The following is a 26,531-nucleotide window of genomic DNA, read 5'->3' on the forward strand; positions in this document are numbered from 1 at the left end:
GCAACAGTTGAGCTACCCTACATATTAAGCAAGCCACAAATTTTAATAACTTTGCTATATTAAAAGATATGCACCAATGTCACCCCACCCCCACAATTCATCAAGGCATTTCACTCCCTTGGGCTCTTGTGACTAAGTATAATATTTCATTAAATATCCTGTTCATACTGGCTTATGTACTAGGGAACACACTAATTTTAGAAAACTGATTAGCTAGTTCTTTCTAACCGAATGTTATTGTAGCTAAGGTCAGATTTTGCACTGAAACTATGGCAACAAAGCCACAGTATTCTTTTGTCTACAAGGTTGGGGCTAGGTTTATTAACAGTACTGTTCTACTTAATAGCTAAGTACTGCTTTTTGGCAATCCCTCCCTCGATCCTACCTGAAATACCCTGAACTTTCCACGGGGGAGAAAGCTCAGACCTGCAAGAGCTGTTGAGAAAGAACAAATGTTCAAACCGGCCCTTTGCTTATTTCTTCATTTTTAGGACACGGTCACAACACCACCACGTTCCCCTGCTGTCCTGCACTGAAGGTCTCGCCAGTACAGAACTAGTACCTGCATTTTTCAGATGGGCAAACAAAGTGCACAGATCATAAAACTTCACACTAGGAGCTCGGTTAAATCCCCCCTCATTCCTTTGCAGTACCTTAACCAACAGATTGCGTTTTTCATACAGCGTTCCAGTTATGCATACTAATGGCCACTTGCTATTTCAAAGGGGCTTCGCTCTGCCTTCATCTAGATGCAAACTGTGGAAGATGAAAGCCCTTTAGCACCAGAAGCTGGCAGACAGCTGTTTGAGCACAGCACTCTGGGCACACTCCAGCACACAAACGCAGCCGAGCCCATCTCCAGCCCAAGCAAACCCACCTCCTCCTCTTGCACTGTTCCCTATCCACAACTTTTTTATGCCAAGTTTACCAGAACATATTGTAATCCGTGCCACGCAGACCCTTCCCATTATGGCCTTGGTGCCCCATCACTAGGAAACGGGAAAAAACCATGCTAAACCATCTCAATTAAACCAATACTTATTTAGCTGATCATTTATTCACTATTTCAGCAAAGCACATCGGCATCATGGAGTTGGAATGTCTTTAGGATGTCCTGGTGCTTCAGCACACATAGCTACCGGCTGGAGTACACACTTGTCTTGCTTAATCGGACAGTAAGGAACTACACTGCAATAGACATGGCAAATTAAATAAAACAAGCTTTCCGATTCACTCTCCATGACAATACTTACCATCCTGCGGGGGGCGGGGGGAGGGGGAGGATAAAAGAAAAAAGGCTTCCCTTTGGTTGCTGCATCCAATCACTATAGGATTTCAAAGCAAGGCAAGCTATTTTTGCACACTTAAATAAGTTACAGAACACAGCAGCTACGCAAGTTAAGAGTCCAAGATCTATTCTCTAGTTGTGCTCATAACAGGAAAGTTCCAATTCCTCCTCTGCTCGCTAATAGAGCAAGCCATCTAAGTAACCATTAATGAGCCTGGCACTACCACAAAGCCTGTGGTTAAAAGTGTCTGGAGATGAGGTGTCCATGGTGTCCCTCTGCAGTGACCACGGGCAAGCAGAGCAGCAGCGTACATTGCCCACCACCTCACCTGCAGAGGAGGAGGAGGCTTGGGCGCCTTCCTTTAACTGGTGCATCAGCTATTGATTAGGATCCCCTCTCTCCCAGGGTTTTCCACGCTTCATCAGACACAAAGCACATTTCTCTGTATGAAAATGCAACACTTCGACTTTTCAGTGTTTTGAAATACCTAAATGCCACAGTGACAATTGGCCATAACATCTGCTTGTACGTAGGATGCAGTGGGCTAAAGATTCACATTTTAGAGACAGCCCTCAGGATTTCTTCATCGTATAAAGGGCATCAAATTCAAATGTGTACGAGCAGTTGGCAGTTTTCTAGTACAGTTCTATAAATACTTAGAAACATACCAAAGGATTCCTCCTCAAGGCAGCAAAAATGTATTTTGGATATTATATCTATATCCTAATTCAGCAAGATTGAAAGATTTTTCCTACACAAAATGACCAATGCTTCAATTTTAAATAAAGAAATTATAGGCACAGCATTAGATTGTATTTTTATAATTTTTCTCTTCCATCATGCCACCTCTAAAGTCACTTTGGTTTTACACTAAAAGGGTCTAAGAAACATATTTTTTTTTCTTTCTGGCATTTGGGTCCGAGGAAAAACCGAGAAGTTAATTAAGTAGGTGTTCACTATTGTTGTCCCACTTCCTACTTTTGGTATTCAGCAAGTGCATTTTTATCTTTCTTGGACATCTCAAAACTGAGGAGTCACCACTTTCCTATTGCAGATGATTTATTTCTCTTCCAGATCAATCGCCATGCTAAGCTTTGAACTTAGCACTCGAGCACTCTCAAAAGTTCTGCATGAAAAAAGAATCCTGCAATTTTGTCTGCTAATATATGGTTATCAGAGTGAAAAAACCCCAAACCATTATTTAGACATTAGTTTAAATATTCCTTAAAGGAATTTAGGCACCTTAATAACATACCTTAATGTTTTAACAGCATTAGAAATGCCATGTTCAAAGAGAAAAAGGAGCCTGAACTTGGCCATGCAGCCCAGGTCTATCACTCCTCTTCTCACCATCATTCCAGGAACATGCCCTCAACCCTCTGCAAAACACCCACTCAAACCCATCTGATATATGCAGAAAGTCACACAATGCAGACTATTTCACAAAGTTTAAAAAGCAATTTGAGCTGATATAATTGCTTTCACCAGAGTAGATGTGGAAAAGTATGCATGGAGAGCATACGGAGAGCAATAGGATTTGAGGCTACACACTTATCTGAAGCTGAACACACGATACCTGAAGGCTTATACCGCAAAAAATTCTCCTTGATGAGTATAAGGGGTGGTACTGAACTACCTAGAAAGTGCACTTCTATATGCTGCTACTGTTTTTCCAAAGCTAACAGGCAGAGGGATCTGGGTGTTTGGTTTAGTTTGTTTTTTAATATTCTGAAGCATTTGGGAAAACTCTGTATGTGACCCTTCAGCTGAAAATTCCCTTAATCTCAGTTCTAATGCCAAACTATAAACAAGCTTGCATTAGCTAAATAAGGCTAAATAATCCTGTATGTATGCAACGTAACTCCATAGCCTCTATCAGCACTGCATAAATTATATGGTTTCCTTCATGTGAAACCAAGCAGTAGTGTATGGGCTTCAGATCATTGACGGCAACACTAAGAACAACAAATACAACTCAAAACACTTCTGTTATGGAGAAGCATACTGCCTTTCATCAATGCTGAGCACAGTATGAATTTAAGAGAAATCCATCAAAAGAATTGGGGCACGTAGAGATATATTTATTTTTTTTTTTATACATCTTTCTTTGTAATGCCCAGGTTATTTCTTCTACCGAAGACAAACTTGCAGTTCGAAGGCTGAGACCCTCCTGCCATCCCCAACCACCACCAGCCAAACCTGACCAAAGGCTTCGGGAAGGCACTATTCAGAAAGAGCGTACAGTATGGATTAGGATCAAAAGAACAAACAGAATTTGAACTACTCATCTGCTTCACCATGAGGGTATTTTAAGTCTAAGATACGGGTTCATTCCTTGAGCATCTTGCCAAAAAAAGAGTGTTGCCCAGCAACTACTAAAACAATGTTCTGGAAGGAGGTAGCTGCTGGACAAATTAACCCAGTAAATGCCCTTTTTCCCTGCGTTCCGTGCAGCTATTGCAAAGCTTCTGCATCCCTGGCAGACAGATCTGCATCCCAAATAAAGCGCTGTAAGGAATCTCCGGAGAAGGCTGTCAGACAGACTGTTTTGCTGTAGTAGCAGTGTCTTGCATTAAGCAAACACATTTGGCTTAGCGCAGCGCTAAGTTCCAATACAAACCCAACACAAATAAAACCTCTGCAAAAGCACACACAAACTAACTAATAAAGCACAGAACCAGCAGCTAATGCACAAAATCAGCCCTGGGCTCTGCTTCAGCTTCACAACTATTGCTAGGTCTGACTTTAATTTAGAAAACAGCTATCCGTCTCTGCACATTAAGTACGAATGATTTCTAATGAAACACTGGTGCTTTTAGCCTCGCTAGAGGGTCAGCTGCAGTTCATACTTTCCACATAAACCCATGCATATTAAAAGGATGTTCATTTATAGTCACTATTCAGCTGCACAGTCATACTCAAAGACGGCAATTAGAGCAGCAACTCCAGCTCTAAAAGATACATAAAATGTCTTTTTTTTGTTCAAAGCAGTGCAGATAACCAAGGAACTGTCACACTCCTTTTTTTTGGAGACTCGTACAACTAGGATTTTTTCCAGGGATCTCATCTGTACAAAGTATATTCAGACCAGTTAAGTCAAATACTCTTTCACAAGAATTTTCATATTCACATTTTTAAAAAGAAACACCCTAATGAATGCATTCTTAAGTCTTAACGTTTTGCAAGGCAGTTTTAGAGGACTTTTGAATTAGTTAGAGAAACATTGTACTTTAAAAAAAAAAAAAAAAAAACCAAAAAAACCCACCAAAACCCCACATCCAAACCACCATATTTAAAGTGGATTCAGAAAGCCATAATAAAAAAAAAATCCACTGAAATCTTACAGACCATAATTACCATCCAACCTCAAACCACTACCTTCAGGTGCTATCTGCTTCTGATTGGAATGGGAAAAAAGAAGAAAGAAAAAAAATCAGCCTTCACACCTTCAAGTGATCAAACTAATATTTTAAGGACCTAGAGGCACAACAGCATTTAATATGTGAAATAACTACTACTAAACACTCGTAGTAACTAGTGGGTGCTGGACTAATAACTTTCTTTAGAGTCCTTTCCAACTCTGGTACTTCAGGGTTTTTTTCCAACTAATTAATACACCCTCTTATTATTATTTTTATTTAATGTTTCATTTATACTTTTACACCACACTCCAAGTCTTACCTGAACTCTATCCCATCTTACTCTCAGCCTCCTCTTGCGTTTCAGCCCTTTCAGGGCTCCACCACCACCAGATTAATGTCAGCCTACTTTTTTTCCACAACTACTGTCAACAGCGCAGGCCCTCGTGTCCTCAGGATACCTCTGTAGGTTTTCCTCCAAGCAGACGGAAAGGCTCTATCGCTCCCATCTCCCACTCCAGTCGCGCTGCTGCAAATCATTCTGTTCAACCCAGTTCATCCAAACGCACATCGAGCTCCCCTCACTGAATTTTCCTTAGGACAACTGGAAGCCAACATTTTTAAAAGAAGTGCCTTACTAGGACACAAAACCCACCTCCGTTTTAGCTACCAAGTGCTTGCTTTTAGAAACACATTCCTCAGGCTGGGACTATTTTCACACCACAAGCAGGTTATCAGCGTTTAGTGACAGCATATACTCACGGCTAAGCATTACTGTCAACTGCCTCTCGTATGAGAGAGGCTCTCTCCAGGAAAACGATGGTGCATACGCCCCAGCACCTCATGCACAGCAACTCTGCTGCATTTCAAGGGTCTAAAGCAGAGAAGAAAGAAACCCTGCTACCCTCTAAACCAGGGCCCTCCTGCTGCCATGAGATGCAACTGATTAAGTGTAGCCTAGGCAACAAGACTTTTTAAAACCTGAAACACCCGTGGCTAAGAAAAAAGCAGGATGGATTAATTCTGCCACTGGATACAGATGCTTTGGTTTCACACCGAATTTTCTTGGAGTTATGTATGCATATCTCAGCAGTGAATCTTGCTTCCAGATATCTCTCACCACTTTGATTAAGCATGAAAATTGTTTTTACCACTGTTTTACATCTGCCCACAGAAGACAGATCTGCTCAGAGAAGCTTAGAATTATGTTTCTTAAAAATACTACCCAAAGCGAGATCCTCGAGACCAGGCCCGATGTCACACGTTCAGTACTCCTCCTCCCAGAAGGTGACTTCAGATTTGACTGACCTGCATCTGGACACCTTAAAGCACAGCTCATTTGAAAGAGGATTTGCACACAGATATAAAACAGGTTGTGGCATAGAGGTGTTTTTCCAGTACTGTGTAAAGCTATTAATATAACTCACATTTGATTAATTTTTGTCCACATGGCTACTGTACAAAAGGTACCTTGTGCTACTGATCTGCTGAACCTGTGACACTGCCCAAGGCAATGAAGACTAAATCTCAAGCATGACAAAACTAAACAGCGCAACTACTGAATTACATTCACCAGATGCCCACGGTCGCTTTATATCCCAGATGTAAATCTTGTTTGGATAAACGCACCTTAGGGAAGACCTCGTGTTCCATTTGCAAAGGAGGTATTTTTGCAGCGTGTCCTTAAAACATCAAGTAAGATCACAGAGACACGGCTGTAGCTCCTGACCTTGCCTGAGACTTCCCCTGCAACACCCCAGACAAGCCTCTGGGTGCCTTTGCTTCATCATAAAAAAAAAAAAGGGATATTTTCCATTTGTGTTGAAGATGGTGTGATAAACTTCATTATTACTTCTTCTGAACATATTTATCGTGGAAAGCATTTTATCTTAGACTACACTTACAAGCATGTGTATAAATAACAGAAATGCCTGCTAAAATTTTATGACTTTTGTTGCCATCTACCATTAAGCATAAACTTCCCCATGAAAGCTTTAGTGAAGTAACTACAAAGGTTGGAAAAGGTTCACACCATTCTTTCTCCGTGTATAAATTATAAGTAATATGAGAACATTTACAATGTCTAACCACAATGTTTTATGTCAGACAAATGTCTCTCTGTACTCACAGTTCCTAAACTGTGCTAGCAAGAATTGCCTTTTTCTCATTCTTTTCTCTCTCTCTCCCCTCCTTCTACACCCAGCAGTCTCAGTCAAACCTGGCTTTATTCCTTCATATGATTTTAACATCAAGAAATGCCTAGAGTCAGGGCTCTAGTTCCCATAACACCATTGTTCTTTTTCTGGAGAGCTTAACATTGAACGCTAAAACTTCCCCAGGTTGCCTCTTCAGTATTTGAATCATCAGCTATTTAGTTTTTCAATAAAAAGTGAGAAAAACCAACAAGAACTCAGAGACTTCAGCCATATTTTAAAAACAGTTTCATTACACAAGACATCTTCATGGCATGGCAAAAGCCAAAAAAAACCAAACAGCAGCAACCAAAACAAGCAGTACAGAAGGTATAGGATTTTCAAGGACAATCACCTGCAGTTCTGGCCAAACCTGAATAGAATTATGGTAATTCTGAGTCCCTGATAAAGACAAAGCATAACCAAGGAAACAAGATTAATCCAACAAAGAAACAAGACAAACAGTTGCCACTACATCTAAGAGCAGCAATAAAAGGTAGATCAAATTTTTAGACTATTTGCTGAGCTATCCTTTGGGTAAAAGACGCAACTAAGGGGTGAAAAAAGAAGAATTCAAGAAGGTTTTTCCAAACAAAATCCCAGTACTGCTCTTCCTGTTCAAGATTGTTCTTAGACAAATCAGCCCTAGCCAAACTGTGCAAAGTAGTAGGCATTAGTTTCTTATCACTAAGCATAAGTTTCCTGGCAGAATGAAAGTGAAGTCAAACGAATAACATCGAACGAGGTCAAACAATAGTTGTTACAAACATTTGCTCCTTTTCATTTTCCTCCTCTCCGAGACAGGAAGAAATTAAACTTACAGAGACCCTGTCAGTATGAACAGATCTGAAAGCCAACCTCAATTAGCAAGCCCATCTTCACCCCGTCACGAAGCATTCCTTTTAAGTCCCACAACTCACTTCACACATTCAGACTCATATACTTTTATTTTTCCTCATGAGTTACCCTTCGTGGAAGAAGATAACACTAAAATACTCTACAGAAAGCATGGAGGTCAAAAATAGTTACACATGATTGCACAGAATGAAGCACTTCTTCCAACTGGCAGGGTAATAAGCTGTCAAATAAACTTACCTCTGAATTTTTTGGGTGGGTTGTTAAGATCACCTGCTTCTGGCTGAACAACGCACCGATCATCCACAAGGCTGCAAAAAAATGAGAAGTAAAGTGAGATTCCATTCCCTTGCAATTGCTCACTTCCTTGTCAGCAAAACCAAAGTTGTTTATTTGCAATATTTCATCCGAGTGGCCACTTCAGCAGAAGACATTCCCCAAATGCCAAATCTTTCTAAGAAGCATGCAGCTAATTTGTACTGTTGCCCAGAGCTATGCTCCTGGATAGGCGGGACAATAAATAAGTCATTGCTCCTGTACACCGCATCATCTTTATGTCCCCTCCTTGAGGTGCAGACAGAACAGCCCATATTCTAGTTAGGTGAGAGACAGCCTTAGAACAATTATTGCCTCTTGGACAGATCTGAGTAACATTGCAAATGTGTTTATATGAAGGGTAGAGAACAGGAAAATATGACAATTATGCAAACTGGACACTGCCCCTATGACCCCTCAAGCATTAAGAAAAGGCAGAAACAGTAACTGCCACAATAAAAATTGAGTCCCAAGAGAAAGGAAGGCATAAGTACACCCTCCTGCTCAGCGGTCATAAACACAAGATAAGTCGAGGGATTGAACTAACCTCCTCCTGCTCTACCAGGAAGGAGGTGAATTGGACAAGTGAACCCAAGAGATTCCAATAGGGATTGCCAGGACAGACCTTCTCCTGTGAATACACATCAGCAAAAAACCCACAGGATCAATTCAAAACCCGAAGAATTAAAGAAAATAGTTAAAATGTACCCATCACCACTGCTCCGCCTTTAACGTGCTTTGGATCAACATGGAATTGCACTTTTACCAAACATGATTTCCAAATTGTGAAAATGCAACTGTAACCAAATGCTTTACAATTTCTGATTTGATCCTAAATGACTCAATTTGGCCGCTAAGAACCAATCTGTCAAAGAGGCTTTCTACGCAAAAGTAGAAAGAAAAACTCCAAGGTCTTAAAGGTTTGAGAGGTCCATTCTCATGCAGAGTAACTTGAGAAAGACTGAGACCTAGAATATGAGAGTTGTTCCTTGCAGAGGCTGGTTACATGCAGGGAGCATCTTGAGACAACAATTATGGAAAATAATGAAGTGCATAAAAATTAAGAGATCAGAGAGATTAAGTGGACTCAACAGTTCTATGCATCTAGAATTTGCATATGCAAACATTCAGAGTAAATTGCTTTTTCCCCATGGATTTTCTCTCTATTCAGTATTATATATACATATATGTGCTCCAACAAGAATGGTAGTATTAATATTTGAGCTGATTGAGAAACACCTGCTTCTAGTGAACAAAGGGCCAAAAAAATATCGAAAGTCAAATGGGTTACTCTCATCATCCCACACAGAGATAATCTCAGTGCAATATATCCCTCTCGTCCTGAGATTAAATTGAAAGTAAAGAGGAACTTCCCAAACTATTCACAAAATAATTTTACAGGGCGCAAAACACAAAAGAGGATATATTGTACACCAGTAATCATAATGATGACAGCACTGAGTTTGGGAAACAGCAAGAGTAAAGTCCCGATTAAGCAACAGTCATGTCATAGGAATATTAAGTAGGAACACTCTTCAAAGATTTAGAACGACATTAGAATGTATAGTGGTATCTGTTTCTCAACCTTCATTAACCACATGAACAAGTCATTACACATTGTTATGACATAAGACTGTCAAAACTCCACATGGTATAGAGTACAATTACACTGAATCTTTCCTTTGCTTCTTTAATTTTCTCCAGGACAAAGACTAAATTAAATATGGGACAAAACTAATTTGATTATGAAGGCTTATTAAGATGGTAATGCATTTCACATTTCACATAGCAATTGGGAATTCTGGCTTAAATTAGGCTCAGAAGATGTGTGGCCATTATATAATGCAGTTACCTTAAAACAGTACTAATCAAATCAAAGAGGATGCTTGTAACACAAGGGATCTTTAGACCTGCCATGAGAACATCTCATCAAGCCTAAAAAAATACACGTGCTTAGGGCCTGAATGTTGAAAAGGACTACCCATGGTGAAAAATATCTGCTCAGCAATGCCATCAAAAGCCACAGCCACTGCATAATGTTCGTCATGCACCGTATGGGATTAAACATAACATAACAACTTTCTACTTGTTCTGGAATTATTTACTGCCAAACTTGCTTCAATACTAGGAAGAAAAAAAAAATAGCCAAATGTATAGTATCGCTCAATTCGTTTTGCCAGTTTTCAGCAGATAGTATTTGGCCAGTTACACAGCTGATCGAATACTGCAGAGTGTACATGTCATATTTGACGAGTACCTGGGAAATTTGTCAAATACATTCGCCAAATACTATTCGACCAACCCTACTTACTACATCCCTTGCTTTTATCATACCTTCTTTCCTTTCTGGCAGCATCCCATATTTTCTTCTCTTTCCTATAATAGATCATGGTGCATCTTCAGTGTCTGCTTCCTTCTCTGCCCCCTTATTTTCCAGAATCCTAATAGCTAGAGGACTAAACCTACAAGTTAGTTTGAGTCACTCAGATGAGATTCCAGCCCATCGTTTCCTGCCGAGAGACTTACCAGGATGCTGTCTTTGTACCCTGCTTGGGAGCTCCATTTATCAGATGCATCTGGACAGTAGGCATCAAAAAATTTGCTGTCACTGTACCCACCCTGAGGCCCTTACGGCTACTGGAAATGAGAAAGAGCATGTTGTGTGCGTGCCCACTCACCACATCATCAAGCTTCCTGGTTGCTTCTTTGCTACTCGTTCCGTATCGAAGTACCAAGCAATGTGTCATGCATGCTACTTCCCTCCCTCTAATTTCTCACTGCTTTGAGACAAGGTGGCAGATGTGCTCTTTGAGCTTCTCATCCAGCCCCCTGCAAGGGCTTCCGAATCAGTACACAACTCCACTGCCAGCTTCTGATGTTGGGAGAGGCTTCTCAGCAGCGGCTGAGCAGAATAAAACATACCCTGTCACTCGTCAGAGCTCTGCTTGAATTCCACGGCTTTTCTCTGCAAACTCTTCCTTTTCCTGCATAAATGGCTACTTTTTGTTTAATGAAGTGGCATATAATTCTTACTGCTTAAGAGGCACTCTCCTACAGAGCACCCACTCTGATGTCTTTGCAGCAGGAAGCGTAGAGGAGCTCTGTGGGGAAGCACGGCGGGGGCAGGAGCCGGCAAGGCACAGATCCCACCGCAGCTCCATGAGCAAAGCTGGAGATTCAAAACACATTCTCCTTGGAGTGGAGAACAACAATTTTGTTTGTATGAGAAACCTCAAATACTGTAAGAAAGGACAAAACTAGTCATAGTGGTTAAGTTAGTGGTATATAAATGGTTTGGCTCAGGGCTTCTTGTGTTCTGTTTTGTTTTTTAATTATTTTTTAAAAAACTACTTGCATTGCCTATGCTACACTGTTTTTTCCAGTCAGCAGATTGCACTGGGGCCTATTCATTCCTGACTGGGAGGGGCAGGGAGGGACAGGACGGGACACACGGATGGACACGGGACAGACAACAACATGAAAATCATTTGCTTGCATTCATTCCCTCTCCCCACACCTAAACTTGACAAGCCTCCTCCTCCCCACCAAGTATATCAAAACCACACCATCGCCATCAATACACTCTCCATCCTCCTGACATCTAACTTGCCAGATTAGCTTCAGGTCATTTTTAAATTTAGGGTCAAGTATGTACATAAAGCTACCTTGCTTTACCCTGTATCTTCTGGGAGTCAGGCTCAGGGGAGGTAGCTGAGCTCTGCTAGTCCTTCTTACGGATGTTTTTAGTATAAGAGAACAGCTGTTCTTACCCCAAAGTGCTAATAAATCCATTTGTTGAGCCCTCTGCGTAGAGAGAACAAATATCTCCAATATGAAGGAAGCTCGACATCTTGTCAGTCATCTCCGGCTTACTGCCCCTAGAAGAATAAAGCAATAAAGCACAACGTTACTGTTTATCAGGCAGAATTTCTCAGTTTAAGCTACTGGAGGTCACAACAACAGAACCCTTTTGCTTTTCTTTGCTCATTTGTTTTAAAAACGGAACACGTTCTTGCACTGGAATTTCAGGTATCAAAGAAAACACAGCATGTCAAAATGCTTGCCTAGGAAAATAAGCTAGGGAAAAGCAAGCAGCTACAGGCATCCCATTTGGTGTGGGACTGTTTTACAGGTAGCCGTATTCGTCCCAACAGATGCTGACAGCCCAGGCGTCCTGACCTGTTTCATCCCGCCTGCGAGAGGGACAGGGGGCAGAGGAGTGGGCTGCCTCCGTTTCAGATCTATTATTTGCACCATCTAAATCACAGCGCATTTCTTTGCCAGATTCTTTGTCAGAATCAAAGGTAGGTTTGAGCATATTTTGCAGGTTCTCTGGTGTGCTGGAGTGGCACTCATGGGAATTGTAACGTAAAATATTGACATGACTCCTGTCAACATGTTTTGGTCACATCAAAATATTGACGTGACCAAGACTGAGGTAGCCACCGGCTTACAGCTGCAGGCCCAAAGACAGCAGTAGGTGAAGACCCACCGAATATGCCTCACAACAGACTTCTGCATGTAAAAGCATAAAGATTAAGGTTTTTGAGAGTCAAATACTTTAAACTATGTACACATCAGGAAGCCAAATCCCTGTGAAATCAGGAATACTTCAATCCTGGTTTTAAAATAGATGGCCTAAATGTAACACTGAGGAGACAGCCACTTAGTGTTGTCAGCCTTCATAGTATTAAGAACTATTCTTATTTTCTTTAAAGCCCCAAATCCTGGACCGAATGATTCAGGACCTACCTGTCATTTCAATAAATATAGAAAAGCAAGTTTCTATCTGTCACAGCAACAAAGAGACAAACAACATGAGCCCAGATAAAAAGAAGCCTAACTGAATAGATTTTCAAAGGTGTCTTTTCCAAGACCATTTACTGCTTTCTTGGAGATCCTCCTAAGCCATGCTTTTTGATCACTGAGTTCAAAACACCGAAATAGCTTTCTACGCTGGAGGTTTCAAACAGCAGGCAGCAATGCAGCTCTTCCAAGCTGCTCCTTCTCGCAGGCTGGTGACTTGCTCTGCAGGGAACACTGCCCGGGACCAGGCTCCCAGATTTAAGGGGAAGAAAAAAAAAAAAAAAAAAGAAAACACTTTCACCCTCTCCAACATCACACCTAAATCAGTTTTAAACGGTCTATCACCAGGAGAACTAAGCAGCAGGATATTATGCTTATTATAGAGCACAACCCTGACATTGTACAGGGGATAAATATTCCCTTTCACTGAACATTATCTTGTTTACCAAAAGTATAAGGATCAAGTTTATTAAGCAAGGCTGGAGCTCAACAAGGACAGATTCATGGAGATTTAAAAGTTGATGTTGATAATGCACTGCAGCTATGAAAGTGTGAGCAAAAACCTGAAGGTGCGCTTTTCCCCTGAAAAGCTGCAAACAGCAAAAGCTGCTATCCCTCCTCACTGCCTCACCCCAATGTATTGGTGCTGCTAATAACAACAACTACTTTCATTATTATTAAGTCAAAGCACATTATAGACATTATGATGCCTGTAAATCCCTGTGTCACCTGTACAATTAAAAAAAAATTAAGGAAAAACAAAAGATAACAGGCCAAGCTCATATGCAGGGCAAAGAGGTCTCAGCTCCTTGGAAAGCAAATCTGTGCACACACAGAAGCAAACCTTTTGGCTTCACGTTGCTTGTTTAATGCCAAGTCCTTCAGCCCCTGCGTATGTTATACAGTCCGTTCCCATTCTCTCTTGATAAGTGGACGGAAAAACATCACTACCTATTTTAAGATATATGCCACAAAACATACAGAAATATGCTGAGTGACTGAATTAGCATCACTAGAAATACAGCTCTCCTCACTTCCTGACTTGGATGTTAACTCCAAACATCATACTAAAAACTTTTAAGCTCTCAAAATTAAGCTCAGCCCTAAATTAATACAGTCCAAAGCAAAAGGTATCTAAGAACAAGAAGTGTAGATACTTCCAAACTATGCCTTTTTACAATGGCATTTAAGGTGTCCCATTCGGGGTGTGAGGGGGATTATTTTACTGAACAACATCATTTTTCCTTTAGAAGAGGCAGATGTTCACCACAGCTGTTCCCAAGAGAACGTGAAGGTCAAAATTATTGACTTCCATTAGAGAAGAGAAGAATTTATTCTTGGCAAAAAAAAGATATATTATCTCAGACCATTGACCAAAACCAGGCCCAAGGATGGACAATCAAATTCCTGCATTACTTTCCAGAATATAGCCTCGATTTTCTTGTATTTTCTTTACCCGAGGAAGATCTCAACATACTATGTTGTACACCAAGATACTGTAACAATGACATACTATATTGTATACTGTGACAGTGTAACCCCTACAATAAGCCCTTTCTGCAATTTATTGACATTTCCATTAATAAAACATTTAGCAACTTTATCTATAACCATTATATGGTTATGGATAACAAAAAGGTAGTTTTAAATCTGGAAGCAGTTCAGCTACATGGTATGATTGAATTTCATTGCCAGTTCTGTTCACCAGATCCTTTTTAAATCTTTTGGGCAAGCTTGCAAAGCCATCACTGCAGAGTCAGGTCCTGCTTGGGTGGACCTCAGGATGCAGGATGTCCACAGCACTGCTGAACCCCAACCTCCGCTGTTCCCACCCAGGAGAGCCGTGCTCCTCACGCTTCCTGCTGCTCATCCGCTTTGCTGCAGTTAGGCTTACAAAGGGTTGATCTGGCCACAATAACCAGATTTTTTAAGGCTTTTCTCAGGCAGGCAGTATTTAGCACTTAAGTCTTCACTCATCCCTTCTCTTGCGTTCTTTTTGAATACTGTTTTAACGCCCATCAGCGTGATGTTATCTCCAGCACAGCAGGGGATACTCGGATGCTCTCATGAAGCATGCTGCTGATTCCAAGTAGGGTGAGCCTCTCTAAAATACCTATTTGTCCTAAGGCTTACCCACAGTCAAAGCTGGCATGATGAACACTGTCTACATCTATTACAGTCTTCAATAACTGAATATCAAAATTCAGTCCACTTGACATTTATCTTTAAACATGCTGTTTCTGAGGTTGGCCAGTGCTCAGGAACATGCTGAACTGGCAGATGGAATGAGAGACTAAATGACCCAACAGTCCTCCTTACATACAAGATTTACAAGTAAAGAGAATAATTTCTAAACTGATTTAGCTTACTTCAAAGCTGCTTTCATAGTCTCCTCACAAGAGGCTCGTGACACCTAACAAAATTACTCTACTAATTGATCAATTATTTGCATTAAACACTGAATGATCAGCTACCACAAATGGCATATTTTCCAACTCTGATGAGGACAACTGGGATAGATGAGACAAAGTAAAACTGGAAGGTTTTCATATAAACAGCTCTGAATGTCAACATCAGCTCACCATGCTAATCTTCTCTAAATCAGACCCCTATGGGAATCTTCAGCTGGAGAACCCAGAAGTCGAGGCCCTAAAAATCTGCCAACCTTGGCACATTTAGCCCAAGTTCACAGCACAGGTGGACCATAGGGACTGAAGAGTACAGGTTCCCTCCTGGACGTGTCAGCCAAAGCATCCGTATGTGTCCCCTTGGCCAGGAGGGGATGCTTCCCTCCCACGTCGCATTGGCTAAAGCCATGAGGTGACCACCAGAAGCCCCCTGGAAGTGCAGGGCAGGAGGGTTCTCCCCCACGCTCTCGGAACCCAGCTCTTATGGCTAAAAGCACAATCGCACTGCTCCAAAAGCAACTGTGCTCGGTAGACAAATACAACCATCACTCTGCAATTTATTTATTTTAGATAGGCCAGTGCCAAGAGCAATTGATGAATACTAGAGGAGGGACAGCCCAAAGAGAATGTTTGCAGTTATTGCTACACACAATCCCAGTTTTAATGGCACTGTCGCAGCCTCCCAAGAGACAAGTCCTGCAAGAAACCCATCACGTTCCAGCCCTAACACAGCAGTGTCCCAACCAGGGAGCACTGTCATCCTCTTCACCTTAAATGCTGGGGGGAAAACAAGCAGGAAAACCTTCCTTTTGGGTAAACTTGCTTGAAAAACTGAAGATAAAATACTCTGATAAGGAAACGATAGCAGTGTGGCAATACTAGCGTACAAATCTAGCAAAAGCGAGTCAGGTTTCTTCAAATAAATATGAGGCTTGACTCAGGTGGCAGCAATGCTGACAGCAGCAACACAAGTTATTAGAACAACGTTCTTTTCCCACTAAACTGAAGACTCTAATTTTGACAGACAGAAAGACAGGCTTAATTTTTAAGATGCAAAATGAAACGTGAACTAAACATGGACTGTACATTGAGAAACAGACTATATGTCCCCACAGACATCAAAAAATACCTGAAAGACTAACACATTCTACAGTATCTTCTAAGCCTTCACAGCTTGAATTTTTTTTTAATTATGTTGGTGATGGCCTCCTCATGTATATTATATATATACATGTTAGTGTGTCTTTTAAGTATGTTTTATATACAGTTTATCCACACAGGAAAACAAAATTAAGTCTCTGTTTAAGAAGCTACCCCCAAAAAAACAAATTAGAAACCCAATGAATTTCATGTGAATTGCAAGGTACTGCTTTACAAGTCATTTTGCCACTCTGTAACTTTGCTCTATGGGACTGGATCTGAAAACGCATTAGCTAAATCCAAGCAGCGAATTAAACCCAGGCAAACTTTCTATTCACCTCAAGAGTTTTAGGACTTGCCTTTCCCCTACTGCTCTGTACTGCTTTGGTGAACATAAATCTCTCACAAGACCACGAGTTTGGTCGTCTGACTGAACAGAAAGTGCCATAATTATGGGGTTCATTTTTTATTATTTTCTTACTTATAGGTTATCTTGTGCATATCCTCAAAACAAGCTGCATTTCATAGAGCAAAAGCCAACGAAAAGAACCAATCTTGAAATGCAAGCTAAGCACTTTGACAGGGTTTGTCCAAGCCCTTTACCACCGCAGACCCTCCCTTACAACAGTTCCCACTGGCTTCCAGGAAGACTGAAAGGACTTTCTCATATTTTAGGCCACAAGCAGATCATATCCTTAGCCTGACGGCCTTGAATAAGCCAGTATAAGTTTGATATAGTCACGGAAATTCTCATGAAAACACATTTCATAATGGTAGTTAAAGCAGAATTAACAGCGCAAACACTTAGAAATCAAACTGACTGTTAAATATCAAATACCTTAATGAGACAGCTGCTTTTTGAAGATCTCAGAATACGAAATGCAACTGCTTTGTAAACATTTCACTCTAATTTCTCCCATCACTCATCTAGATCTTGATGCTAAGTTAGAAAAAACAGGCTTCAGAGCAATGCTGAAAGTTGAATAGCTTTCCTTGAATAGCGGAGTCAAGGCCCCCTTTTGAAGTCCCTCCTTACGGGGACTGTTTGTTACAAGATTTCGGCAGTAGGCTATTCCTCATCTCCAGCAATTTAATGCTGAAAGGCTTTTCAAAGAATCTGAAGCTATTTTGCCGACTCCATGTTCCACATGTCTGCTTTGTGTGGGATTTTAATACTTTAACCTATGACTGCAAATCCTATTTGTAAAATAAACGAGACCAAATATGTCTTATTGCTGACGGTTTGATTTCCAGCAACTGGGACACAAATGACTTAATCTTTTTAAGATGGTTCTAATGATGTTTGTTTTGAGCAAAAAAGCTCCTTGCTGTGCCTTGCAGTCCCATGATGTACTCCGTTCTCTATTATCATATTTTCACTGTGGTTTAGTGCTCAATTAAATGGAGCCTGGCGATTTTATGTGTACCATTACAGAAATTGGGGCAGCACTTTATCAAAGTCTTTTTCACTATTTAGGTTGTTTAGGTAAGAACAGAATCTCAAATCGCACTTAACTGCTTCGACTTCATTCCTGCAGACAGGAAACTCCACAGTGAAAGTCTAATTTTGGTTCCATTTTTAACAAGAAAAAAAACATCAGAGTTTAAGAGTAGAGAGACAACAAAGCAGCAAGCAAAGGGCTGCTTAATGGCATAAGCTATTGCCATGCATTTGAAGAAGCATCCCTAAGTCAACAGATACTGTTAACATGGCTGCAAGACTTGATCAACTGAGAACCCACAAGACCAGGTTTGTGTGTTTGAATCCAATGGAATTGGGTACTTGATATTTCTAAATCAGGCCAAGCAAGCTAACGTTTTTTTAAATGCACCCAAACCCTAACCCCCTAGATTTAAGTGAAAGTCCAGTGCTTAAACAATTTGGTAAAGCCAAACTTTAGAACATGATTACTCGGCCAAAAATTTGGCCTTGTAGGCTTTACTCAATGATTCTCCTAATGAATCTTTCTCTAATGATTTCCATGTTTTTGAATAACACCCACCCAGCATTCTGTATCTACTTTTAAGGTGCAGCTACCTTTTTAAAAACTGAAATCAAAACCTGATGTTTCCCATTCTTCTTTCAATAAAAAAAAAGGAAGATTTCCTCCAAGAGTGCTGTGAGAAAGATTCATAAGAATCCCATTAAAACAGCCAAAGCAAGGAGGAAGTGGCCTATTTAAAAGATCATCTAGTGAATAATCACTCTTCTGGGGCCGCAGGATGGAGCACTGTCATTTGCAAAGCTTCTGACTTAGCAAATGGAAAAGGAGCTCTTTGCACACACGGGGGAAAGACAAATACATTGGATTTTGGGTGGCAGAGCACACAAAGGGATACGTGCCATGCACCCAGCGGCCCATCTCAGGGAAGTTCGTTCACTCCCCATCTGAGCACCAAGTCACCAGCAGAATGAAATCCTGCCCTTTCTCAACCACTGACGCCGTTCATAGCACGCGGATGGGGGACCCACATTGTCTCCAACGCCAGGATCCTCACCCTCGCACGCTGCAGCTCAGGAATGCTCAGGAATCACATTAGGTTTTCAGTGGGTTCAGCACTGCTAAGGTTATGCACATGTAGTTACATTTTAGAGATAACGCATTAAAAAAAAATCAGCATAGTACATTTATCTACCACATGATCTTGTTTTCCACTTAACTGCCACCTTTCATGTCCAGGAGCCCGCTATCTGACGACAAATTGTCATTTGATGAACCGTTAGATTAAAGGGGAGAAATGCACTTTCTCAGAGGAAGTATTTTTCCTCCCAACGCTTACAACACAGCAGATTTTTTTCTATAGTTTGTGTCTGAACAGGCAAGATGGAGGCTGTGGCCGAGGGGAAGGAGGGAGCAGCACAGTGCTATGACTTTCTCAAGGACACGCAGCGGGTCAGGCTCAGAGCCCAGATCTGAATCCAGGTCTCCTGAATCCCCATCCACTGGTCCACACTGCCCCTCTTCTCCCAGGAGGAAAATCAGCCTCATTGCACATTTAATCAAGCATACATTTCCCCTTTTTCTTGAAGAAGTTGGAAGAGGCATGTAAATTCATACAGCAAGACGATGGCCAAGTTAATTATGTTCTATTCATAGTTTCTGCCACTCCACATATAAATAATTTATTTTTTTTACCATATCAATGACAAAGTTATTCAGAAGTTACCATTTCATGGGTGCAACAAAAGTCAGTTTAATAAAAAGGGAGAAAAAGATATAAAGTAACTCATTTTGATAACTTAAACCTCAGTAACTCCTCAATACAGGGAAGCAAACATTCACAACCTCCTTTTCTCCTCAGAAAGAGCACCTGCATATTTTTTTTATTTGCCCAGTGCAACCATACAAGCTAGTTACAGAAAATTCAGGTCAGAAGTAACACAGTCATAACAACACACTAAGCAGAAGTTACACTTTGACAGCGATATCTTATACAGCAGTCATCAGACTGATGTAAGAAGCGTGACTGACAGACCCTATTGACAGGCATCTGCAGAAAGCTGAAAAAAGAAAATCTATTAGAGATACACTGTCAGGGGGGGAAAAAAAAAAATCATTTTTTTTTGTTTCAAACTGAGTATGACCTGACAGCATCTTTTTAATCCCATTAAAAGTAAGAAGCACTTACTGAAGTTGATACTTACTGAAGTTCGTACTTCCTGGCTCTAACCCTGATGGGAGAAGGCAGCTTAGACGTCAGCCTCTGGATGAGGCCCCTACAAGCACACAATGTTTTCCAGCATATTTCTGTTAGAAGGAGAGAGTTGGAACACGCCAAAAGAACCAGGGCAACCAATGTCATGGGATAAGAGAGTAAGCTTGGTTTATAACACCAACTGGAGTTTGGCCAAGGAAGAAGAAAGTACAGAACAGTCCCAATTTCATTCTGCATGGCCATATATCTACCGAGGCTTCACCACAGAACAGGCTGTCTCCTAAGCCCAGTTCCTCGCATCAAGCCTCCAAGCTTCCTTCCTCACAAGATACACATTCTTTAGCAAATGCAATACTCCCTAAATTTACCAAAATAATTTCCTTCTGCCAGTCCATCTCACTAGCCTTCATCTGCCTCTGACCCTACTTGCCCAACACTTCCACCCTTCCCATGTCCTACACCTGCCATTTCTCCCTTTGCCAATACTGCACCTTGGTGGAGGTTCTCTGGCCTCCATGGTGGCACTGCTATCGTTTTCCAGGACTGGGCTTTGCTGGATCCCTCCTGGTTGCCTTGGGTCCCCGTTGGCAGTAAAGTCAACGCTTTTCTTCCACTAGCAAGTCTCTTCTATTGAAGGCTTCTAAGTCTTCTCCTGTCTTCCAGCTGCAGCAACCGCTACCAGGCTAAGCTCACTGCTCTTCCCTCCTAGACACCTCAGCAGGCATCCAGGTCTGCAGACTAAAACCTAAGTGCCTGTGACAAGCATCCGAAGAGGAGGAGCCACTACCAGCACATGATTAGCACGTGTGGAGAACCACTGGTGGCCAGGGGACCTACTTTGAGCCCTGCTGATCTAAAAACCCCGCTGGGTTGGGCTCTTTTATAGATGAAGGCTCCAGTTCCCAAGTTCCCTTGTACATGTTGGCCCCTCAACAGTAATTTTCTAGAATGCAAGCACAAGTCATTCTTCTGAAGCAAAGGTTCAAAATACTGTACCATCTTATCTCACAAAGAGCATTAGCAACCGAATCCACTTAACCCTTACAGACAGAGGAGCGTCCAAGGATTGTGGAGTTATTTTAATCATAAGTTTTCAATTAATGCTTTAGATCAAGCATCATCAGCCAACTCAGGTATCTGCATTTGTGTCCATGTATCTCTCCTTGGAGTGAGAAATGGGATGCAGACAGGACATATCTGGACTGCGATCAAAACCTCCTTCTTCAGAACTTCTTGGCAGATTTCTGAATTTCTGAAGAAGCAGATAGGATGGGCCAAGGCACAAAAGAAATGTTTACAAAAGTTTCTCACCAAACTGCTACTAAACAATTCCCAGAAATTTAAAAAAAAGGTACGGCCTTTTGGCAGTGGCTTACTGTGATCAGAAATTTCTTACATGTATACACACAAAGATTACTGTCTTTTGACTGCAGACATCTTGCACATGGCAGGGATGAGGAGGGAAAGAACTGTTTGTTTACATCATTACATCTGGATCCAGCATCCGAGCCTCTTTCCTTATAGCTTAGTATCAGATTACTCCAAAAGCCAAAACATTATCTAACATCCTAACCCAGAAATTTGCTTCATCTGGCACTCAGTTCTCTCAGAGCTATTTACCACGCTTTGACAACATGTTCAGCCGAACGATCGGGGAGGTATGAACACTCAGCTTTCTGCAACACTCCTCACGCTGGCGTTTTGGCACACGAGGATGCAGTTACATCGTCGCAAGCCGTCAATCAGCAAAGTAACACGCACTTCCATGCACATGTCTAACGTAGTTTTCTCTCTAGAGGGTTAATTTGCCCAGATCTAAGTGATCATTTTATTCTTAATATAACACTGTTAGGAAGGAAAAATAAGTTCTGATCTAAATTTTGATAGGCTTAACCAAAACCACAACTATGAAAAGGAAACTTTTCTGAGTTCAGAACCCACAGCAACATTTTGCTCGTTTGAATTACAGTTCCTATAGTTTTTATCTTAATTTTTTTTTCCCCAAAGGTATTTGGTCCCATAAAACATAACTGATCTGAAGACTTGGAAATTTATTTTCTCAACAGGTACACAACAAGCAAGAATAACCCACGCTTCCTGCGGCTGCCTCTCCCAATCTAATGAGCAGTTGCAGAACCCTGGGAAGAGGGATTTGCCTCCATACCCAGCCACCATTCATCTGTGCCAAGACAGAGAACCAGGGAATAACTGCTGTAGTGTTTTTGTAGCGTCTGTTGGGAACAGAAATCAGAAAGGAATATCGAGCCTGATCAAAGCTCATGCTGCTTGGCATCCTGCCTCCCGCAGCAGCCTCTGGGAGATGCACAGCGGAAGGGCACAGGAATCACTTTGCATAGCTATGGACACGGATAGGATCTGGCTTAGCAGCCCTGAGATACCGTCCAACAGCTTTTCAAGTCTTCTCCATTACAGCACCCAGTAAAGCAATACCTGCCTGTACCCAGCACAGGCCACTATATGAAATTGCTCAATGGCTTTTACTTCGTTTTCTGTACTATCACACAAAAAAAAAAAAAGGCAGAAAAAAGGCTCCAGGCTACTGAAGCAACAGAGAGTAGCAAAGGTGCTATCTCAGCAGCAGAAAAAAAATAATTTGGAACGTACTGTTAAGGCAGATTTTTATAAAACCAGATTAATACCACGGTCGCATTGTGACAGAAATGCTACATTTACATAACTTTCTAGCAGCACATCATTTTCTACCTCTAAACCCCTCTGGTCTCCATAAGCTGCTTTGGCGAAGCTGCCTTCCCTCACACTCACCCACAGGCGAGCGAGCAACTTGTCTACCAGCTACTACAGAGCCACTACCCTCATCCCACCTCCCACGGGATCCTGAGATTCCTCCCCTCTTTAAGACATAATCCTACAACTATCTTATATTTATGGGGTAATAACGTCTCAAAGACTCCCAGTACACTTTGCAACTTGACACATTGGATACTCCTAAGGAGTACGCTATGCACTGAAGAGTTACCACGCGCAGCATCACGGGGGAACAGCACAGTCAACAAAACAACCAGAACAAGCTACACCTGCTCTGCTGACTGCTTCACTGAAGGGCAAGCTCAAGACAAGGGCTCAAGATACCTGGGTCCTGTTTTAAGCCTGCTTTATAGCACCAAAAAAGAAGTTTCACCTCAACACTGTCCATTTTGGCGATTTATCAGGATAGACCAGCTCATCTTACAGGAAGCAGCTGAAAGGACTCCTGCTTCCAGAATGGACTTTTGGATCACACCGGCCCATATCTGATCAGTCACTGGGACTGTCACCTTTCCCCTGGTGCACACACACAGTCCTGGCGGAGCTGGAGCCTTGCTGGCCCACCATCCAAAATCTGCCACTCCTGCAGGTCACTGTCCATCTTCTCACAACTGCCACCTGGCAATGCTCATTCAGCATTCCTCTACAAAAACAGTTACTATAAAATTAGACCAAAGCCTCACACCCCACAGCAGCATAGATTCATGGTTTGCAAGGCACACTCTAAATTGCAGTAGCACCTGTGACCAGACAGGACTCCAGATTAATTTCCTTCACCTGAGCTTGATTTTTCCACTTTCTAATCTACCCCATACCACCACAGATGGTGCTGAGGTGATGCAAGGGGATGACAGTACCATGAACAAGATCGCATTACACCCTTTGTTTAAAACCAGAGACCATAGCTGTCATTTACACCACCCTGTTTATCAGTCCCAGTATTCCTCCTCCATCCAGTTGTTCTTACCCAGACCTGCAGCTCCAACAAGTCACTGAAGAAACACATGGACCAAGCGCTCGCCCATTCAGTGTTCTTCACCAGGTCCTCTTCCACCCTCCAACCATGGCATTCAGGACTAGCAAATCTTAGAAAAATACACTATTTCCCACAGTTAAGCTCCACCCCACGATTGCAAAGGCAAAGCCAAGTTACACTTGCTGTTTGTTTACTTCCTAATTTATGAACCCCTGTAAGAGGAAACCAGATTGCTCCCTATTTCAAGGCTTAATCAGCGCTGCAAAACAAGCAGATGGGGAAAAAACTCATTGAAGCAAACACTTTAATCTCAGGGTGGAATAAGGTATTTTAAAAAGAAAAAAATTGTTATTGACAAATAAAAGATGGCTTAAAGTACACATTAGAAATAATCAGCTCAGCAAACAGCTTACTTGACAGCCCTCCTATAACAGCTTGGTTTGAAAAACACTGGAACTCTGTTTTTCATTTCCACAACAACTCCTGTTTTGGTTTACACACACTGACCACTACATATTCACACCATTTCAAGTGGTTTCTGTAGCAGTCAACTTCCACATTTGTTTTGTCAAGTGTCCTGTTACAGCAGAATTTTTGTCCTAATCAATGCCACCAATTTTCTCACTGAACAACCAGTGTTGGACAACCAACGCCTTGTGACAGTCACGACACCATGCAACACTGTCATCCTTTCAGGCACTGACCTTACACCAGTAAAACCACTGAGCCTTTAGAACCTGGGATATTTGCTGTACAAGGAAACTGACTTAAAGTAGAGGTTCAGAAAATAAACAAAAAAACCCAGTGCCTGGTAGCCCATTAACTTAGCCACATGGAAACCACCAAGGGAAAGACAGCATTCACATTGCATCCCACGCGCACGCAGCCGAACCCTGCAAGAAAAGCAATTCAGATGTAGGCCTTTAGACCTGGCTCTGAGTCAGGGAGTCTTTTGGCTCAACAGGTTTGGGAGTCCTAGGATACCAGGCAAATTTCCGAGCACAGGAAAAGAAACTCAAAGGCAAATAACAAAGTGCACATTTAAGAAATAAAACACATGCACAGGTACTGGCCCTCATTAAATAAATAAAAGGAACAGCAACCACACGCACACACAACTCCATGCACAACTTCGAGTCACTAAATCTTGGTAAGGCAAGGGTCTGGGTTGTATTAGCCACGTTTTCCCTTCCTGATGTGCGAGTAATGACAACACAGCCCATTCCATCTGCAGCTGGGCAGGCACACGCCAACAGCTGCACGGCACACTCGGTGATACGTTTGATGCAGTAATTAAAATCTTTCACCTGTTGGGAGCTTTTTATACAAATTACTGCGAGCCAGACTGAACCCACACAGGGCAGAGAGGTTTTATAGCAGAGTTTGGGAAAGCCTGGCCAGCCCCCAGCCATCACTGCTGTGCTGAGCGCCCGGGGTAACACAAGGAGGGTCCATGGAGCAACAGGCGTATGTAGCTGTCAGAAGAACCACAAGGCAGCCTTCAGCCCCAAAACAACCAGCAATAAGTGAGCTTTTCACATCAGAATTATGGCACATACCACATATACGGGGAACGCACAAGTGCCCCCAACCCCCCCACTGGAGCCCAGTTATCGTAGTCCAGGAAACAGCCAAACATTCAGCCCATCAGACCAGTCACCGAGACCCTCAGAAACACCCACTCGTAGTTGCCCGGCTTGTGACTATCTCGGAAGAAGCTCGCCCGTGGCCAAGTCCCCACCAGCGCTCCCAACTGTTTACATAACGCGGAATGTCCCTTTCCAACGGCGCCCCAAGTACGGCAGGAAAAACAGGGGGAAAGTTGGAACGGACTCGCTGCCCCGCCGCCGAGGGGAGGAAGGGTGGCCAGCCCCGGCCGGCGACTCCGGCCCGGGGACGAGCCCCTCCATCCGGCTGCTCGCCAACAGCCGCCGCGGAACCGGGCTCCGCTCCCCACGGGGCCGGGAGGGCGGAGAGATCTCTGCCCCGTCCCGCGGCCGGGCACCGCTCCGCCGGCCTGGCCTCAGCACCGGGCAGCATCCCGCGAGCCGGCCGGGCGCCCGCAGCCCAGCGGCGGCCTGGGGAAGGGGGCTGCCCCGGCGGCCGGAGCGGAGCTGGGCGGGCTCGCCGCCTCTCCCCTCAGCCTGCAGCCCCCGCCCGCCCCCCGGCCCTACCTGGCTCCGGTGGCGGCGGGGCGGGCTAGCGGCGGCTCGGCAGCCCCATGCTGGCGGCGCGGCGCTGCCCGGTCCCGTTAGGATGGAGGCTGCGCCGAGCTCCCCCCACCCGCCGCCGCCTCAGCTGCACATCCACATGGTTACTGCGCTCGGAGCTCACCGCCGCGCCTTATATAGGGCCGCAGGGGGCTCTGGGTAACCGAGTCCTGTCGCAGCCGCGCCGCCGCCGCGCAGCGCCCCGCGGGACTACAAGTCCCGGCGTGCAGTGCGCCGGGTAGCGGGCGGGACGGGACGAGCCGTCCGCTGTGGTGAGACCCCCCTCCAGCTCTGGGGCCTCAGCATCAGAAGGACATAGACTTGTTGGAGCGGGACCAGAGGAGGCCACGGAGATGCCGGGAGGGCTGGAGCCCCTCTGCTGGGAGGACAGTCTGAGAGAGCTGGGGGGGTTCAGCCTGGAGAAGAGAAGGCTCCGGGGAGACCTCAGAGCCCCTTCCAGTCCCTAAAGGGGCTCCAGGAAAGCTGCAGAGGGACTCTGGATCAGGGAGGGGAGCCATGGGATGAGAGGGAATGGTT

The 26,531-nt window shown here is 43.1% G+C and overlaps 1 protein-coding gene across 14 annotated transcripts in view; it reads right to left on the minus strand.

Moving 5' to 3' along the window:
- Positions 1 to 26,095, minus strand: part of ITPR1 (inositol 1,4,5-trisphosphate receptor type 1) — a 182,521-nt gene extending 156,426 nt beyond the window's left edge. For 6 of the 14 annotated variants that reach the window (XM_063348470.1, XM_063348474.1, XM_063348466.1 and 3 more), the window contains exons 1-4: positions 20,513 to 20,759; positions 11,781 to 11,888; positions 10,345 to 10,386; positions 7,936 to 8,006 (exon numbers count right to left, since the gene is read on the minus strand). In XM_063348470.1, the coding sequence (XP_063204540.1) occupies positions 7,936 to 8,006; positions 10,345 to 10,386; positions 11,781 to 11,888; positions 20,513 to 20,538 (247 nt within the window). In that variant the 5' untranslated portion in view covers positions 20,539 to 20,759. Of the gene's footprint in view, positions 1 to 7,935; positions 8,007 to 10,344; positions 10,387 to 11,780; positions 11,889 to 20,512; positions 20,760 to 25,958 lie in introns of those variants that run through there. The other 8 variants (XM_063348473.1, XM_063348472.1, XM_063348469.1 and 5 more) reach the window with 4 other exon arrangements.
- Between the last annotated feature and the right edge of the window lie 436 nt (positions 26,096 to 26,531).

Source organism: Chroicocephalus ridibundus, chromosome 10 (genome assembly GCF_963924245.1).
Source record: "Chroicocephalus ridibundus chromosome 10, bChrRid1.1, whole genome shotgun sequence".
In the NCBI taxonomy this organism is placed as follows: Eukaryota; Metazoa; Chordata; class Aves; order Charadriiformes; family Laridae; genus Chroicocephalus; species Chroicocephalus ridibundus.